Here is a 13,840-nt window from a genome sequence, read left to right as displayed (position 1 = left end):
GCAATTCCTCAGCGATGACGCCATGTATCTGATGTGTTTGTTTTGTGTTGTCAGGACGACGCCCGGCAACTGTTTGCCCTATCTGCAGCCGCAGAAGAGCAGGGCATCTTGCCGGACGACCTGTCGAATGTCATCCAGCGACTGTGGGCCGACGGCGGCGTGCAGAGCTGCTTCACACGAGCCCGCGAGTATCAGCTTAATGACTCCGCATCCTAGTGAGTGACCATTCCATCCAATCAGCTGTAGCTATACCAGTTAACGAGCGGAGAGGCAGAGTACACCCTGGACTGGTCACCAGCCAATCACAGGACACATTTTGTCAAATAATCGTTCACATCCACACGCGTGGACACTTCAGAGTCTTGTCAAGCATGTGGGAGGAAGCATGAGCACACACACTCGCATAGGGAGAACAATGCGGGACCATATTTATACCGATCGTATTGAGACTTAATGATCCTTAGAATGACCTTTGTGCTAAAATAAAAGTGAAGGAATTGGGCTCATTTTATTCGGGTCACAAAATCGATTCAATTATATATATTTTTGATGTATAGCCCTTGTGCTCCTTTTGGTGTGCCCACCTTGGCCACCAGGGTGGCGGGGGGGGGGCAGTAAAATACAATCATGCAGAAACAAACAGTTTCACAACTAAGCGACTTTGCTGCAGGAGTATTTGTCATTTTTGCAGAGGATAAAGAATATATACCCCTGAGTAACGTATCTGGCGACATGTTGTTGGCGCAACATTTGTGTTTACTGCTTAAAACATGATGTCGCCGTATAAAATAATAATAAACTGATGGTAAATAAATGATTTTACAGACACATTTCATTTGTTTGATATTTTTTATTAAATGTGTTCAATTATATAGTTCAATTAATTATACATATTTTTTAAAAAGTTCTATTTGCTACATTAAATTAGTTTTTTAAATGTTTTTGGACTGTCTGTTCTGAAAATCAAATCTTCGCCCACCCCGGCTCTAAACCATATTTCACCCTCTGTTGTGTAATCGCGATAAGTAAATATGCACTCCTGCAATTGGGTCATAAATCTGAACCTGACTCTTGGGTTGTCAGTGTTCTGCCAACGTTGTTGCCCAGCCAGTTTGAGCTCCTTTCTCTTTTTCTCAGCCCTGTGTGAGGGAACACGTGGGGCTTTTAATTTGAAGGAACCTTTCTGTCCAACCCAGTGCACACCTCTCTCCACATGATGAATATTGAATCTTATTATTTTATTTTTTTTTCACCCGAGCTATTTGAACGACTTGGAGAGGATAGCCAAGCCTGATTATATCCCCACACAGCAAGATGTGCTTCGAACCCGAGTCAAGACCACGGGCATTGTGGAAACACACTTCACCTTTAAAGACCTGCACTTCAAGTAAGCTCTTTCGTCTACATAGTGCTACCAAGTCAGCCATTCACTAACAAAACAATGCAGCGGCGTATGATGTTGCTGACAATACAATACTGCCTTCAGCAAAGATTGTGCGCTCCAAGAAAAAAAAAAAGGATTTTCTGCTTGTATTAAATGTTGGACTTGGCCAGACGACTTATGAAGCAGTTGTTCGCATGCCCTTACATGACTTATATATAAAAAAATAAGAGAGGTGTTTGGTTTGCAGTTACTGGACTGTTAGAATGGAAAGTTACATGAGTGATCCCACAATGTTACGTACACACACAAAATCCCCGTTGGGTCATCTGCACTCAAGATGTTTTAATCCAGACACACAACCTCCATTCATGGGCCCACAAGCACAAACTACTACACAAGATGGGGGTTTTTTTTCCCCTTCTTCTTTTGTGTGTCTAAATTAGAGGCTCTCAAAGTTTTGGGGTCCTGGGACCCCTTACATGGGGTTTTCCAAGACCTCTATTCTTAATCCTAAAAACATTTGCATCCCTGAATATCATTAAAAAAAAAAGTATTGATTTAGCATGTTCGTTTTAATTGGCATGCACTTTTTATTTTGTAGACCCAATGATAAGCCTTGCAGACTCTGGGGGGGTTCAGGGGCCCCCATTTTAAGAGCCACTGATTTTAAAAGGGACAACCAGAATATTCGAACCCCCGTTCTGCGGGATTCAGAGCACACCGCTGCCATTTTCCACCACAAAAAAATTAAATAAAATAAAAAAATTGCTCGGTTGATAATTTCACTGTCAATCAAAACGGAGACCTTTTTGAGAGAGCGGCTCTCGCAAGAAATGTGCCCATGGACCTAATGTTGTGACCGGGTGGCTGTATCATCATTCCGCATAAATGACATCAGCCCACTGTGCAAAGAGGAGAACACCAATAAATACATTTAGTCTGTATATGCATGGGTAATAATTAAACCTCATCATTCTGTCTGGATGTGTTAGTTTGGAGCGTGGGATATGAAGCAGGTCCACGCAATGTGCCTGTTTGATCTTGGCCGAGTACCCTGCGAGTACCCATGCACACACAAACACGCAGCTGTGCTGAAGCTGAGCAACTCCAGGAGAAAGCTTTCCAAAGTGTGTCAGTGTTATAATGAGGTGCGCTGACTCAGGCCGCACAGCTTGTCTGTCGCGAAACCCAACTGCGCCAGTGAAAACGACTCACCTTGAACGTCGCGTCATCAAACACCGGCCTGCTTTAATAGCAGGAAAAGCTCCGCGTCAACACCCTGCATGCGCACACCTCCACGAATAAGTCACATGGGTTGAAAAATGTACGTCCACGGCTTGTTTTTGAATTGTTTTTCAAAAGCAGCTCCTCAGAAAAGACCAGGATGTGTTGACAAGTCTGCTGAGGGATAATATATAAGCCGTGTTGTGTGTCTCCTGCACTCATGCCATCCTGCCCCCCCCCCCAAAAAAAAACAACACTGAAAGGTTGCACGTGTTCCTTGTGTGTTTACAGGATGTTTGATGTTGGAGGCCAACGCTCCGAAAGGAAGAAGTGGATCCACTGTTTCGAGGGAGTTACCGCCATCATTTTCTGTGTGGCCATGAGTGCTTATGACTTGGTCCTGGCTGAGGATGAAGAGATGGTGAGTTCACAACATGGCCGCCTTGTTGCAATGCTTATTGATCCGACAAGCTCCAACACCTTTAACAAGAAAACCACATCAATCTTAAGTATAGTATACGGAAAGTAAAGTATGATGGCTCGCGATGCCAAAATTTACTGTTCGGTACAGACTTTGTTTTTCAGTTGAACAAACGGATTGTGTTTTGTGTAAAAGGGGAACGGATTGAGTGACGTCTAAAATGAAACACTTGATTTTAGGAAAGTGTGACGTCGATATCAGGAAAAGAACAATGCAAACAAGTGCGTCGGGAACAGTGAGAACTGTGCAAATTATGTTCTAAAAACACGAATAATGGGAATTATGTTATTTGGTCGGATCGAATAATCGGCTCATGTTCAAATTTTCCGCTACAGATGTGTGATTAGCTATTCGCACATTCACGGATGATGGGATTTTGTGCCCTCTAATAAAAACATTCCTTCCGTTTTTATACAACTTGAGGCATATTCTTCCTGAAAAATAGTTGCCACGTTCCAAGTTGTACCAAATTGACTCTTCTGTCAAGGTAATGTTTGAACAGATTTGTTCTCATATTTTCAACTTCTGACCCCTAAAAAAAGTCTTTGAAATGTGGTTCCCGTTTAACCTGTGCGCATCCCACCCAGAACCGCATGCACGAGAGCATGAAGCTGTTTGACTCCATCTGCAACAACAAGTGGTTCACCGAGACGTCCATCATCCTCTTCCTCAACAAGAAGGACCTGTTTCAGGAGAAGATCGCCCAGAGCCCGCTGACCATCTGCTTCCCGGAGTACGCTGGTATGGCAACACAAGTACGCCTGCATGGAGGGTGTTCCTAATATTTGGGTTCGTTCCATAACAGGCACAAAATAATTAAAAGCAGCTTTCAGTACGAGGCAGTGCAGTTCGACACCACTGCAAATTACACCCAAGATTTTTTACAATTGTGGTCCTTCGCTTGTGTGATGTCGACGTGTCATTCTTGTCGCCTCCCTTTCCAGGCCCCAACAAGTATGAGGAGGCGCAGGCGTACATCCAGACTAAATTCGAGGACCTGAACAAGAAGAAGGACACCAAGGAGATCTACCCGCACTTCACGTGCGCCACCGACACCAAGAACGTGCAGTTTGTGTTTGACGCCGTCACCGACGTCATCATCAAGAACAACCTGAAGGACTGCGGCCTCTTCTGAGAGCAGGTGAGCGTCAGGAGGAAGAGCCGCGCGCTCTTGTGTCGTAGTCAGCGGATTCACGCCACTTGCTGTTTGCGTGTGTCTTACCAGAGGGGCTCCCGTGGAACGAAAGGCGCATCCTGAACGACTGCACTGGCCAGCCACCATCTCGCTTTTCCTTCGGCAAGAGACTGCCAAGGCCAGCAGCCTTGCAAGCGCGTCCACTTGATGTTAACTCTCTTTGGGCTACGACCACAAAATCAGCATTTATTCGTGTTTATCTTCTATTTTTCTCCAACTTTTTCTTTTTTTAATATATATATAATTGCTTTCATTTTACTTATAGCGAGTCTCGTTATTCAGTTTTTAATCACGCCAAGCTTATTTTTAAAGAGATGAAGCACACGCATGGACATGAGATATGACTTATATCAGGATTGTGGTATTTTTTTTTTCTGTCCATGTTGATAACGTTTACATAGGTTCATCATCATTTATAGCTTGTATTGTTCTGCATGACTCAATATGATGGCTATTAACTCTTATTACTTATCTGCACAAATGATCTAACATTCCGACAATAAAAAGTATTAATAAAAGCCAGACGAGATGGCCACATTCTTACTGATATTAAAACTCGTATAGCTAAATAACTTTCCTTCACGTTTTATATTGTCGTAGCCGCTCCATGGTTTGTCACATCGCGCGTGTGTGTGCTTGTGCCTCGACTTCTGTTTACAATTTTTCTTTTTCACCGACCCCATTCTCTCTTATTCTGCCTTGCATCTAGGAATATATAGTGATTATTAATGAGAGACAAAAATCAAATTCCAGAAAAAGTTGCATTTTTTTCCTTTCTTTTGGTTATTAAAATTGTTTTAAAGTCAATATGATTTAATTTAAATAAAAGTAGAGATCACTTGACCCCTCGTGCATCGTCTTTCCCCCTGCTATATATATATCAGTGGTTCTTAACCTGGGTGGGTTCAACGGAGCCTCTGCCATGGAGGGGCAAACACACGACACCCGCTTGGCCATCACTGGCTGCAGATGATCACATTACATTGCTTGTCCAATTAGTGCTGTAGAAAATTTAGTTCACTTCACAGTCAGCGTGTGACTGTCATGATATATATTTATATTGTTAATTTGTCAAAAATATACATTTTTCACAAATGAACGGTTCAGTACCTCTAAAAAGGTTAAGAACCACTGATATGTGTATACACGCACACACACACACACACACACACACACACAGTAATTTGTATTCATAGTTGCTTATCTGTCCTATCGGATGTATACAAATTGCATGGTAATTGTGCTAGCATGACAGTTCAGAATGAATATTCTACAGTCGTTTCAGATTAATTTGATTTGAAAAGAAAATTGTATTAGAATAGCACATTGAGCTGATAAATATGGATATAAAAAGTTTACACACGCCTGTTTAGATGCACTGGAACATGGCGTGAAAACAAACTTGTCTCCCTAAGCATCACTCATCTGGGAAACATGACACTGGCTTACCTGGACTGCCACCTTGCGGACATGAGGAGGACTTCACCTACCTCTGCCAAGCAATGACGTTGGCTGTGCGCAAACGTCTGAGGTTCAAGGAGACATTTTTTTCGAGGGACGCTATATTAATCATAACACTGCTTAGGCATAACTTCTATGTGTACTTCTAAATAACAAACATTAAAATATTAGCTTTTGAGATAAACGTTAAAGTCCCTCGTCAATATTTGTTAGTTTCCCAAGTTGCAATCGTCTCAAGAATGTGTCGTTTATAGAGATGAAAAAGATTTACATAGTATGTTTCCAAAGTTTAACGAGGGAAGAAAATTACATTTGACGTAACAGACAATCGACTCCAGCGGACGACACCTTCCCCCAACTCATTTGTAAAATCGAGACTCCGCTGTAGTTAATTAGATTGCTTTCAATTATGGGTATCCAAAGTCCGGACCATTGCTTGATTGTTATCGACCCATGGTAAATCCTAAAATTAAGCGCAGTCCACGTGAGAACATGATGAAGAAAGATAAGAACCACATTTAATCAGCAAAACCACGACAGAGTGTGAGACAGTTGCCCCGTGACAAGCTATCACATACTGTGACATTGAACACAAATGCTTTCTTTTTAGATATATTTATCTGCACTGCATCTTGACCTGCGTTGGATTGCTTTTAGATGTTAAGAATATTAAAAATTTCCACTTCGGTTTGAAGATCAGGACACCCCTGAACTTAAAAAAAAAAAAAATATATATATATATATATATATATATATATATATAATATGATGCAAAATAAATTTTCTTCAAATTTGGTATGAATGATGTAAAAAACGCACATTATATATACATACAAAGACATATATATTTTACCGAAAGTATTTGCTCACCCATTCAAATGTTCAAAATCAGGTGTCCGAATCACTTGGCCTGGCCACAGGTGTGTAAAATCAAGCACCTGGGTCTACAGACTATTTTGACAAGCGTTTGTGAAAGAATGGATCCCTCTCAGGAGTTCAGTGAATCCCAGCATGGAACTAACTGTCAGAGGATGCCAATTGCCAACTATGCAACAAATCCAGTTGTGAAATTTCCTCGCTCGTAAATATTCCACAGTCAACTGTAAGCTTTATTACAAAAAAATGGAAGAGTTTGGGAACAACAGCAACTCAGCCACGAAGTGGTAGGCCATGTAAACTGACGCAGACGGGTCAGCGGATGCTGAGGCGCAGAGTGCGAAGAGGTTGCCGACTTTCTGCACAGTCAATCGCTCAAGAGCTCCAAACTTCATGTGGCTTTCGGATTAGGCTCAGTACAGTGCGCGGAGAGCTTCATGAAATGAGTTTCCAGGGCAGAGCAGCTGCATCCAAGCCATGCATTTCGGACTGCATTGTGCCTAGTGTGAAATGTGGTGGAGGAGGAATTATGGTGTGGGGGTTCTTTTCCCCCCCCCCCCCCCCCCCCCCCCCCAAGAGTTTGGCTCCAGTGAAAAGAACTTTGAATGCTTCAGGATACCAAATCGTTTTGGATAATTCCAGGTGAGCAAATACTTTTGGTAATACTGTGTGTGTGTGTGTGTGCGCGCGTGCGTATATATATGAAAGCAAAATCTAAAGTGACTTCTGCCTGTCAGAAATGTATGATGGTATGAATAATGTGAGGTTTAAATGTTGATGAATCAAATGATCTATTACAAAGATGAATATTAGATAGTTAAAGTGGCTTCAGGAGCTGATTATTGCATAAAGTGTCCAAGTTGTGGTCTCTATAAAAATGGAGGTCTTGTTCACGTAAGACAATGCTGATGGTCTCTGCGTGGGAACAGTCGTTGCAATGTAAATGTGGGCTGTTATGGAGGTTGTTTGGTGCCATTTGTAGGTAAATGCAACACAAAGGGGCTCGTCTTGGTGAGGGTCAAAGGTAATGCAGATATGTGGCAGGTTTGGACATGTTGCCATGATCTTCATGCTAATGTTGCACTTAAACGGCAGCCATCACAGCCACTACAGCACAAGTGCTCCTATCACATCAACATAAAGGCTCGAGCGGTGAATAGCCAGCGAACAACAATTGGGGATCAACAGACTATAAAGGTGCAGATTGAAGCATTTGTTTCTACTTGAATGACAATGAACAAGCACCGCTGCAACAAGCGCTTCATTTAGGAAGCGTTTGGACAAAACAGCGGGGCAGGTCATGCTTTTTTTTTTTTAACAATCTAATGGTAGCAAATATATAAAAATTGTTGTCTGAAACAAATGCCTTTGGACATCACTACAATAAGTTTGACATACACAAACAATACGAAGCCGTTAAATGCTCTTCCACTAGATGGCAGAAGGTTCAATTAACCCGTGTATCCTCCTGCTGCCATCCACATACACACACACACAGACGGACATTTATTTATATATATATATACATATATAATGTATTTATTTATTAGTCTTTTAAGGTAGGAGGGAAATTTTGGAGTACAGATTAGCAGACCAGGCGCACAGTTCAAATGTTTTGGGTTCAACTCTTGACCCTTTGCATGGATTGATTGATCAATTGCAGCCATTTTATGTAGATTACTATACACCAGGAGCTCAAAAGCATGAGGGCAAGGGACATACCTGCCAATATAATGTGTCGAATCCAACGCCCAGTTTCTCAAATGGGGAAATTATAAATTGTCATTTTGACATGACACACGGTGCGATGATTGACTGGGTTAAGTATAATGTGAACATTTTGGACACTGGGGCTCTTCATTACATACACCTGCAAAATTGAATACAGTGAAACAATTTTGTATCAAGTACAACTTTAGTGTCAAATGTGCTACAGCACAGATGAAATTTCCTCCCTCTTAAATCATCTATAAATTCACAGCTGTATTTTATCTATATATTTTTGATTTGCTTTTTAAAAATTTAATAGGGGTATTTAATTTTATGATAAATGTAATTTCATTGACTGTCAGTGCTGGACAGACCTGGGGCGCTTGTGTTTTTTGCGCCTGTAATGGGCAGCATTTTTCACAACCCCGTTTTGTTCAGTGGATATGTCGGCGCTGTTGGACAGTCAGCGTTGGTGCGGCTGGATGCATGGCTGCTGAAGTTGAGGATGAGGAGAGAGGAGCATTGGTGCAGAGCGCCGATGCGTATTTGGAACCAAGAGTCGCCGCTTGGAATTGAAATGGATTTCCATGGGACAGGAGAAGTGAACCAATCTCTTTTTTCGTCAATGGATGCTACAGCTTCCTGTTGACTTTGAAACTTGGCTTGTAGCCGACGTGTGCACATTTTGAGCGTTTGACGTCTCTGATCCACTGGTTAAAGGACACTTTGATTCTCTCCTCTTTCATCTCCAACTGCTTCAAACAACAAAGCGTGTGACGGAAAAGTGGTTAGGACTGCACGACTGTCCGTGTTTTATGTTATGTGTTGTGTTTATTATTTTACTTTATGTTAACTGTTTTGTTAAGCACTTTGTTACACCTGCAGCTGTTGTGAAAGCGCTTTATAAATCAGCATGTATTGTATTTATTTTTGATACTGCTCTTGAAATTTGGTCATCATAAGACAGTGCAGGGCTAGCAAAGTACAAAGTAGTATTCTCAGTAAGAAAAAGTCGTACTATGGTATTTCGAAACACACCGTTGCTTTCCCTCTTTCTACGCAAAATTGTAAATCACAATGAATCATACATTGCCAAATATTTAAGTAAGGCCAAATGATGAAAAGCTTTGAAAGACAGAAAAGAAACTGCAGTGTTCACTTGCGTCACTGGCGAGAAGCACATTCAAATATTTCCCTGCTTCATATCCGTCGCAAAACAACAGTTTTATGTTAAAATGGGATTTCCCTTTCAAAATGTGATTGGTGGATGCTTGCTAAATCGGATTGAGACTCTCTCATAGCGCAACAATGACCTTCGCGCTCGCTGCTCTCCGATTGGCCGTTTTACGAACGGGACTCGCCGATTGGCCGCTCGGATTGTGTCGGTCTCTGATTGGCTGTTTGTCGCCTCTACCCGCAAAGACCCAAAACAGACAGGAGGTGAAACCTTCACGCACATCAGCACATCTGCACTCGGCAGAGCAGCTGGAGGCGACACCGGCACTCAGGATTCTCCTTTTACGCAGCTACATGGCACTATTTTTTGTTCCGCCTCGACTCCAGCAGAAGAAGGTGCTCCTGTTTTAAACTGCACCGTCGTTTGCGTTCTCCTACTGAAAGCGGAGGAAACGATATGGTAAGTTTTTCTTCAACTTATTTGATCAAAATTCCCGTGTAGTGCTGCTCACCAATGTACTTTCTTTGTAGTTATTTTTTAAATGTTCCATTTATGTTTTTTCCCCCCCATTTTAAAATTCATATCTCATGATCATGTCATCATCACTGACCGCCGAATAGTTTTCCACACTTTTTTGGCCCAGTATTGCATCCCCAGTCAGCCTCCGTTCTCGCTCACACACAGCATCACATGATCCCTTTCGCATTTGAAATGTGAGGCACCCACAACATTCCAACCAATCAGAAATGTGTCCCAGGGAGAAAAGTTTGATATTAAATTGCCCTCATTTGTCACTGGTGACTTTCTTAAAGACACATGATACCTTTTTTTGGGAGCTAAATTAAGATCCACGAGAGTCCCGTTTGATATGCTGCAGCTGTTTTCACTTTGGAGACATGCACACTGGTTAGAAACGAGTGCACATGTGTCTGGATTTCCCCCTTGAATCATTCCAGATTCAAAGTCAATGAACGGACATTGGCTTTGCCTTGAATGATACCGTCACTGACCTTCACTTTAATAATGAAGATGAGCAATTGTAGGCAGAAGGCGGACTGTGTTAACGCTATGCGGCCCCACAGTTAAAAATGTTGAAACTTTCCAGACTACTTCAATAGGTCCAATTAGGCCAATGCTGTTGCACCAAGAACTTGGTAAAGCTGTCTCAGTGTCACATGATTTTAACAGAAACAATCTGTTGCAGAGGCATTCTGTCACCAAGTCACATTTTCAGTGCAATAATAACCGAATAATCCACCATGATTTTGAAAAAGAGTGGCATATATCATTTACTGCATCTTAAACCCATTTCTATTGAACTGGTTCATGAGCAGATAGCACTATGTCAGCGTTCAATCGGAAAAACTGATTAATTGGTTGGACCCGTTTAACAACACGAAATGAATGTTGTCTCATTGGATTAAAATGAAAAAAAAAAAAACATCAACCCACAGTCTTTCCTTTTGACTATTGTCTAAAGATGCCTTTTGTCACTCCTTAGCTGTGCCTCAGAGAGTCCGGCGACTGTTTGAGGGAGCACATGCACTACATGATGAGATCCCTTCAGGACCTGAAGCATCTGAGAAGGACGTGTCCCGCAACCTGCAGAAACACTCGCCCTCCCAGCACCAACCAGCTCCCCACCTTTGCCGTCAGCGGCCCGTCGGCTGTGCCTCTGTCCTGCCGGCCCAGAGACCAGCGCGCCCGTCTCAGGATATCCAGCGCCAGCACGGCCAGTACCTACGACTCGGCCTGCTGCCTGGCCACCCCTCTGGAGGAAGAGGAGGACGATGACGAAGACGACGGCTGCAGCAGTCGCCTCGGCTTCAACTCGCCTAGCAGCCACAAAAGTTTGGACTTTGACTCCGGGTACTCTGAGGCGTCGTGGCAGGACGAGGGGGTCGTCCTCAGGAGGACGAGGAACGTGCGCGTCTCGTCCTCAGCCTGCCTGCGCACCAACAGGGCGGCTAGTGGACGCATTCGGCCTAAATCGACGTCGGACGCTTGTCTGGAGAGGTGGACGTCCTTCGAGACGGGCGACCCGGAGGACTGGGCCAACGCTCTGCTGACCAGAGGACGCAGCCGTCAACCTCTGGTTCTGGGAGACAACAGCTTCGCAGACCTCGTCCAGAACTGGATGGACCTACCCGATTGTCCCGAGCCCGCCGAGCCGAAACCCAAAACCAGACGCCGACTGGGACGAAGCCTCTTAGGAAACATGCGGAGGAAACTGGCCGGCTTGTCAAAGAGCGTGGAGGAGAGAGTGAGGATGAGGTCCGCAGACTCTCACCTCAGCAGAACCGCCAACGCCCCCAAGCGTCTCTCGTGTCCCGTTGTGTCGTCGGAGCCGAAGGTCCCCTTTTTCCACCAGTCCCACTCGGCTATTCACGAGCTGGACACGGACTTTTACCATTTTGCCGCTCTCATGAAGTCGGGGAGCAGGCAGCCCATCATATGCAAAGACATTATTGGCTACATCTGACACACAGAGTCACTTTATTCGTATTTGATGTCATGTTTCTCACTTTTTTTTATACTTGATATAGCGAAGACCTATTTAAATGCTCCCTGTTCATTGAATACTCAGATGTGAAGGATTGTGAGTCAAACGTGTCCACGGGGAGTTGAAGGAACGAACTGTACTGTTACACTGCAAATAAAAAACTGATCATAAGCATCAAACGTGCAAAGTTGTTATTCCTTAGCTTTGGAGTTATTTTGCGCCGCTCTCACAATTTTTAAATCATGACGTTTTCCTCAGGTCATTTTTGCAGCATTGTGGTTCGCACGTCCACATTGCGGGTCTGACGTTTTAGTTTTTCCCACATTCCCATAACCTGCATGTTGGGTTTATCGGAGACTCTAAATCACCCTTTGTGTGAACGTGTGCGTGAATGATTGTTTCCTATGTGCCCTGCGATTGGCTGGCGTCCAGTTCAGGGTGTATCCTGCCTCTTGCACAAAGTCAGCTGGGATAGTCTCCAGCTCACCCGTGACCCGATTGACAATAAGGAGTCTGGAAAACGGACAGATGAACAGTCTTGGGTGCATTACACTACTTCTGAATGACTTCTTAATAAAATGGCCAAAACACCAGATTATGACTGGTGTACTGTAATTTTGAACCTTTTTCTACAATATCAAACCATTACTATTATGTTTTTCAATCGTAAAGAAATTGCTCACCACACTGCATGTGGAAAAAAGAAAGCACAACTTGTATTTTGGACCTAAAATATTAATTCATCTAAGTAGTGTAAAAAGTGGGGAAACTTTCAAAAATAAATGACATTTACGGCAACAATGGTAGCGGAGAAAAGCAAATGAGTTGTTGGATTCAATAAAAGGGTTCACCCAACTTTTTTTTTTTTTTTAACAGTGTGTGGTTACGCAGTTCTTGGTTACGGTAGTTGTTTTATTGAATACCATATTTTCCGCACTAGGCGGTGCACCTAAAAGCATTCAAGTTTCTCAAAGGCCGACAGCACGCTTTCTAATCAGATGCGCCTTATATACGAATCAATATTCGGAGTTCTTGGACATAGTATTTTAAATGTGCTTTGTTACAGCTGCAGCGGTTGTGAAAGCTCTACATAAATAACGCTTTATTGTATTGCCTTTAGTGTAGCTCCATCTAGTGGAGGCACACCGCAACCACAGCCACTATTTTAGCTTCTATTGTATGCGCCTTATAATACGGTGCGCCCTATATATGAAAACCGTTTTTAAAATTCACTGAAGGTGTGCCTTATACCCCAAAGCGCCTTGTAGTGTGGAAAATACGGGTAAATATGACTCATATAAAAGTAGTCCTCCAAGAAATACTTGAGTATGAGTGTTTGTCTTTTTGACATTTGTATGGTATTTAATAAATAAATCAGAAGTTACTCACCACTTACTCTGTACTTGATTAATTTTTCCTGCTGACTATGTTCTTACTGTTACTCGCGAGCAATTATCTGAAGGGCAACTCTGTACTTTTCCTTGAGTCATTTTATTCCAAAGCAACAGTGCCTGGAGCGCAATTTTTTGGCTGCTCGACTCACCTCTGTGTAATCTTAAGAACCAAATGGTCTGGCGCGACCTAATTGGTGAAGTAATACAATTCGGGGTGTGCCTCAGTTCTTGTATCCGTTGGGTATTTCTGTTTTTACTCAACAAAAATCATTGAGCGCAACTTTTGCCTCGTCAGACAATGGGACTATTTACAGAGTTCTAGCGGCTGGCTGAGGTCATCTCCCTTGTGTGTACGCACGGGGGAGGTGAAAGGCGAAGCGAGGCATGCATCGCGTCGACTTTATGGATGTCACTCGGCCTCATTTAGCTCGCTCT

The 13,840-nt window shown here is 43.0% G+C and overlaps 2 protein-coding genes across 4 annotated transcripts in view; both read left to right on the top strand.

The window, feature by feature from the left end:
* The window catches only part of LOC147201363 (guanine nucleotide-binding protein G(i) subunit alpha-2-like), a 39,263-nt gene extending 34,136 nt beyond the window's left edge, over positions 1–5,127 (top strand). For all 3 annotated transcript variants that reach the window (XM_086117079.1, XM_086117081.1, XM_086117080.1), the window contains exons 4-9: positions 55–215; positions 1,259–1,387; positions 2,900–3,029; positions 3,677–3,830; positions 4,034–4,230; positions 4,315–5,127. In XM_086117079.1, the coding sequence (XP_085973205.1) occupies positions 55–215; positions 1,259–1,387; positions 2,900–3,029; positions 3,677–3,830; positions 4,034–4,224 (765 nt within the window). In that variant the 3' untranslated portion in view covers positions 4,225–4,230; positions 4,315–5,127. The remainder of the gene's footprint in view (positions 1–54; positions 216–1,258; positions 1,388–2,899; positions 3,030–3,676; positions 3,831–4,033; positions 4,231–4,314) is intronic.
* A 4,670-nt stretch (positions 5,128–9,797) lies between these two features.
* On the top strand, positions 9,798–12,184 carry LOC147201362 (PAK4-inhibitor inka2-like). Its single transcript, XM_086118955.1, has 2 exons — positions 9,798–9,967; positions 11,010–12,184. Exons 1-2 carry the CDS (start codon positions 9,965–9,967, stop codon positions 11,988–11,990), a joined length of 984 nt encoding a protein of 327 aa, XP_085975081.1. The 5' UTR covers positions 9,798–9,964; the 3' UTR covers positions 11,991–12,184.
* The last annotated feature ends 1,656 nt before the right edge of the window (positions 12,185–13,840 follow it).

The sequence above is a fragment of the Hippocampus guttulatus genome, chromosome 8 (genome assembly GCF_054856545.1).
Source record: "Hippocampus guttulatus isolate MCC_2025c chromosome 8, RoL_Hgut_1.0, whole genome shotgun sequence".
Classification (NCBI taxonomy): domain Eukaryota; kingdom Metazoa; phylum Chordata; class Actinopteri; order Syngnathiformes; family Syngnathidae; genus Hippocampus; species Hippocampus guttulatus.
Note: the sequence above shows the minus strand (reverse complement) of the source record. Positions and strands in the feature narration are given on the sequence as shown.